Source organism: Nicotiana tomentosiformis, chromosome 6 (genome assembly GCF_000390325.3).
Source record: "Nicotiana tomentosiformis chromosome 6, ASM39032v3, whole genome shotgun sequence".
NCBI lineage: Eukaryota > Viridiplantae > Streptophyta > Magnoliopsida > Solanales > Solanaceae > Nicotiana > Nicotiana tomentosiformis.
In genome coordinates, this window is record NC_090817.1 from 73,851,897 (window position 1) to 73,857,560 (window position 5,664).

A 5,664-nucleotide genomic window follows, 5' to 3' on the forward strand; every position below is an offset into this window, starting at 1 on the left:
AAAGGAAACCTTGGAATCTAATGATCTTAAACAAATTATAGATGTGCATGATATATCAAAAATACTATTTGTATCTTATTGTTTTAAATATTCTATGTAATTTCTAATAATGACTCTAGAAGATTAACTAAGGATAAAATAAAAATATTAAAATTAAAAATTTACTGAAATATGTGAATTTTGTTGAAACACATGTAAAGGGAAAGTAAGACACATAATTATAATAATTGAGGGGAAGTAAACCCACCACTCGTACCCGTATGATGCAAACCAAACGATTCCTACGAAGTAGGGGAGGAGTAAAAATATCTCAGCTTTAAAAAGAGGAATCCAATTCTAAATGCAATGTTGTCCTTTGGTTGATATTTACCTGAAATGCAAGAAGTGGCCCTTTAAATAAAGTGTTAGGCTTATACAAGTGTACCCCTACCGCCGACTCATTCTCTCTACTAAAGGATCACTCAGTTAGAGCACACTGTATTCAGGTATACTTTAACCAAAAACACCCCATTTTGATACCAAAACTAGCAGAAACCATTCACAAACCACAAAGTAAAAACTTCACCTTCATTGCTGAGCTTCCTTGCTGAAACACTTGCTACTGCACTGTGACAGAAGAAGAAAAGAGAAAAAGGTGAAAATCCCATATCCCTTTTCCCTTTTCACTGTCTTTGTTCTAACCAGATCTCTTTATCCCCTTTCTAACTTCTTTTAGGCTGTTCTTTCAAGTACTTACTAATTAGGCTGCTCTTCTTCTTAGAGTACTTTTTTTTGTGATTAGTTATTCTTGCTGGTATCTTGTTTTTTTATTGGTAAAGTTCATATCTTTAGTTTGGTTTAAGATTTTTCTCTATTCTGCCTTTTAATTTATTTGGTTCTTTGCCTCTTTGTTAGTTTTGGTGATTAGTTATTCTTGCTGGTATCTTGGTTTTTTTATGGAAAGCTTTTTGTTCTGTGATTAATTCTTGTTGTTTCCTGTTTTAAACCAGTGATAATTTGATGGGTAGCTGTTGATTTGGACAAAAGTTGAGACCTTTATGGTTCTTTCTTGCAATGGAGACACAGAATATATCAGAAACCCTAGAGGAGGGTTCTGTGGAGTGCAAGCCATTTCAAAATGAAAACCTAGATGGTAAAACCCTAGAAGAGGTTTCTGCTCTATCTAGATTAAGTGAGAGTTGTGCTGGTTCCGAGTTGGTCACCAACATATCGTTGAGTGAATGTTATGGTGGTGAAAGTGTTGATGTGCTCAAGAAGTTAGCAAATGGGGGTGATAATGTTGAGTTAGAGGGAGTGGAGTTTGAGCAGAAGGTAGTTGATGGACGTGATAAGGTTTGTTTGGAGGGAGTTCAGAGTGAGAAGAAGTTAGCAACTGTGGATGATAATAATGATTTAGAGGGAGTTGATTCTGAGGAGAAGTTTGCAGATGTGGATGAAAATAATGCGGGAGTTGATTATGAGGAGAAGCTAGTGGATGGGCAGGGGGGAGCTGAGAGTGAGAAGAAGCTTGCAAATGTGGACAATTATAACGATCTAGAGGGGGTTGATCTCGAGAACAATTTAGGAGATGTAGATGATGCTATTGACTTAGAGGCTCTTGGCCTGGAGAATGAGGGTGTTGCTTTTGAGAATTTGATGGAAGGAGAGACTTTGGAACATGAAACTCAGGCGTTGGGGTCGATTATTCCGGAGACTAACAAAACAAAAGATGGTGATGTACTGGGTGCTGAATTTAATGAGTCTCTGCTTAATGGGGGTGAGGAGGTTGATATGATTGATGCTGCGGAAACAATTTCAAATGTGCATGCAAATGGTTCTCCGAGAGAGATACAATTCTCTGGAGATGGTATTTCTCTGACCGTGGATGTATTTGGTCCATTGGATGGTTTTTACCCAGTCCATAATTTGGATGGACAAGTGCTGGGCGATAGTGGTTCAGATTCCGTGCTTTCCATGAAAAATGACAGCCCTATGGCTGTCAACGGAAATGAAGCAGAAGTAGATGCCAGTGATAATCAAGAACACAATTTTGCTGTGGGTGACTTAGTATGGGTAAAACTCAAGACTGACTTGTGGTGGCCAGGAATGATTTGTGATCTGTCTACATCGAAGGATGCTGGGAAGTGTGATCATAGGGGCTGTTTCTTTGTTAAGTATTTTGGCAACACTAATTCTGGTTTGTGCCAGCCGTTCCAGTTGAAGCCCTTTCTAGATTATTTTGAACACATGTCTCGCCAGAATAAATCTAGAAGCTTTTATGGTGCAATAGAGAAGGCTTTAGGTGAGATTGGTAGGCGTGTAAAACAGAAGATGACCTGTTCTTGTTTTTCAAAAGAAAATCAAGTTGCTGCTCAAAATCTTTCAAAAGAAAAACATAGTGTTTTTTCGGCATCTCAATTTGAGCCTGCAAACCTTCTCAACTTCATTAGATTACGTGCTTTGGATCTATGTAGCCCAGGTAGTATTGAGTTTACAGTCAATGAGAGTTACCTATCAGCCTTTAACTGTTCAATGGGTCATAAGCAATTGCCTGTCTATAAACTCAGGCCAACAAATAATGCCAAAGATATCAGTAATGGCCAGCTTTGTTGTGGTGATAGTGTCCTTAAGAGCTGTAAAAGTGATTCTGATGATCGTAAAACAACTGAGGTGGAGATATCTGGCTCATTAGAATCTCCTAGAGGTATGGGGAGTATGATATCCTGTTCAGAAACTGCAAACGGAAGTGCTGGAGGAAAATCTGAAAAAGGATTTGAGTCGAGAGAACGGAAGAAGAGCAAGTACCTATCATATCCTTATGTGAACAGCTGGAGCCGTAAGAATTCACTTGGTCAGGAAGAAGATGAAACTGAAGATCATGAGGGAGTTTCTCTTGGAGGAGTAAAGAGCTCCTCTATTCCATCTATGGTCGCCACTCCAATTGGTAAATGCAGTAACTCACTAAGGAAACCAAGAAAATCTGTTAATGTCAATGGCATTTGCCATAACAATGTTGGGTTTGCCGCTGCTTCTTCAGCAGAAGTGCTCCAAGAGCTCCGTCTGACAGCTCTTGATTGTTTCTCTCCTAGTCAAAGTACATCTTCCATTCCAATTAAGGAATTTTATTTAAGTTTTAGAATATTCAGAAATCCCGAATTTGAAGTTCAGATGGATGAAATAAATGAAGCGACTTTAGGGTGTCAGGAAACTTTCAAGTCTCCATTGGGTACAAATATATCTGATAATCAAGTAAAAGGACACCTTCCTTCTAGTGCTTTCCCCAAGAAGAGAGGTAGAAAGAAAATTGAAGATATAAATGCAACTTCACTTATTGGTTCTGTAGAGACAGGAACCGATTCACTCGAAAAAGGAATAGTTGGCAGAAAGAAAAAGAAGACGGCAACTGCAGCTGTGGTTCATCATGAGATTGGGGTTTTGGGTGGACTACCTGACTTGAATGGAAATAATGCTGCCTTGTCAGTTGAAAATATGCAGGTTATAGGTCCTGCCCCTACTCAAGGTAAACTTGAACCTAAGAGGAGGAAGAGGAAGAAGGAAGAGTTGGTTTCTGAGATTGGTGTATTGGGTGTACTACCAGATTTGAATGGACAAGTCACCGATCCCAACTTGAAGGGGAAGGACTTTGCAGAATTGAGTTCAGTCACAATTCAAGATAAACCCAAGCGTAAGAGGAGGAGGAGAACCGCTAAATCTGCCATCGGGATACCCAATCCTAATGGAGATCATAATACCCTTCTGCTTAATTTTGGATCGGGTTCCTCAGTGCCTTCTAAAGAATATATCACTGCTACATTTTCCAGGTTTGGTTCATTAGTGGAATCCAAAACGCAGTTTCTAGATGATTCCACTGCCCAGGTTGTCTTTGTAAATGATTGTGATGCTATAGAAGCCTTACAGAATTTACAAAGCAGAAACCCGTTTGGACCTGCCCTTGTCAGTTATCGCCTCCGACATGTTTCAACTTCTAATAACACACAGACGTCACATTCTTTGCTGCCCGCGGATGTACTCAAGCCCCCAGCTGCACTTTCTGGAGCAGTACCTTCAAATGGTGAAGGACCTGATCTTGTCGTCATAAAACAGAATCTGGAGGCAATGACATCAATGCTTGAGAAGGCTGGTGATAATATTTCCCCTGAGATGAGAGCCAAGTTGGAAAATGAGGTGAAAGGCTTCTTGAAAAAGGTAAGCTCCATGGTTGGTTCTTCTTCGTCTTAGCTGATAATAAATGTAGTAGTTTCGTAGTTGACGTTTAACTGTGTATCTAATTAATTAGGATTTTTATGTGATGCTAGTGACTGCTGTTGAGAACATTGTTTGGTATTTCCCATGTTTTTATCTTTTTCCTTCACTGTTGATTCTCAGTAGAACTTACTGGGCATTGTTGTTACTGTGTTGTAATGTGGAGTTGTGTACTTGTAACTTTCAACCTAGCACTTTGTTGTAATCGAGACAGAGCACGGCACCACTCTCTGCTCCTCAGATAGCCTTTCCCTTGTTACTGTCCTAATCTGGATGCAAGCTGTTACAACCTTGAAACCTAATTTTTTCTCAATTTGCATGGACAAAGGATATGCAAGTATAAATTAGGAAGAATAGATTTATATCAATTAATCAACCATGTCTGAATTCGGAAGTGAAGTAGTTGGAAGTTATATGAACCGTCTGCTTCATGCAGGCAGGTTAAATCTCATTGAATTCAATGTTTAGAGGATGCATTGATCTTCAGGGCTACAAGTTCGGTTTTCCCAGTCTGTTTAGGCTTTTGTCGGAAAGTTGATGGTCCTATAAACAGTGAACTTATGGTCAACACAATTTTTTCTTTCTTTCTTAATTGCTATTCTGAGGGCCTCCTAAACCCCATTGTGTTTGAATTGTGAACACTCTTTCAAGGTTTTCTTTCTCAGTAACCAAATTTGATTAGTCTCCTCTAAACTCAAAATTGTGAACTTTCAAGTTTGTAGTATAGTATTACACCTCTTGACACCCGCGATCAGAATATATGCAACCGCTCAATTAACATCTCACTATCGTGAACTCAACCACGTCTCTTTGTTAGTTGCTTCCGGTTGTTTTTCCACGAACTGGTCATGGGTATCGCCACTATCATTGATGAGAACAGTTATTTCTCTCCCAATCATGGATGTATAAGACCTCCATTGTTGATTTCCGCACAATTTAATTTCAAAGCAGATGCCACAAAGTTGTTTGAAGTATTAAAGTTGTCCAAACATAGATGGTGGTGCTGTTTAAGCAAGTCATGAATCTTGTTGGAAGTAAGACATCAAATCCAGTGGCGGACCCAGGATTTTGTACAAGCGAGTTTAATCAAAGAACACGGTAGTCGAGTGCAGCGGTAAACACAATTTGTGTATAGCTCTTTTTTGTTCATTAGATCACTTCAAAATAGTCATTTATTTTTTGTTAAAAAAAAGGTTGGGAGAAATTTTAAAAAAATAACAAAGAAAATTTCGTCCTTTAATTTATCTATATAAATTAATAAATTTTATTTCAGAAAATTTAGCAATTTTAACCAAAAGTATTTCACCTACTTAAAAATCATATTATAACTCTAAGAAATTTAACATACAAAATTGTTACAAACAAAAGACACGGGAAAAAAGAGTTACAAACTAAACTAATTTATACAAATTATTAAAGAAA

At 38.3% G+C, this 5,664-nt stretch overlaps 1 protein-coding gene across 1 annotated transcript; it reads left to right on the top strand.

Moving 5' to 3' along the window:
- The first annotated feature begins 347 nt into the window (after positions 1–347).
- Positions 348–4,351, top strand: LOC104105362 (serine/threonine-protein kinase ATM). Its single transcript, XM_009613626.4, has 2 exons — positions 348–634; positions 990–4,351. The coding sequence occupies exon 2, from the start codon at positions 1,054–1,056 to the stop codon at positions 4,216–4,218; it is 3,165 nt and encodes a 1,054-aa protein (XP_009611921.1). The 5' UTR covers positions 348–634; positions 990–1,053; the 3' UTR covers positions 4,219–4,351.
- The last annotated feature ends 1,313 nt before the right edge of the window (positions 4,352–5,664 follow it).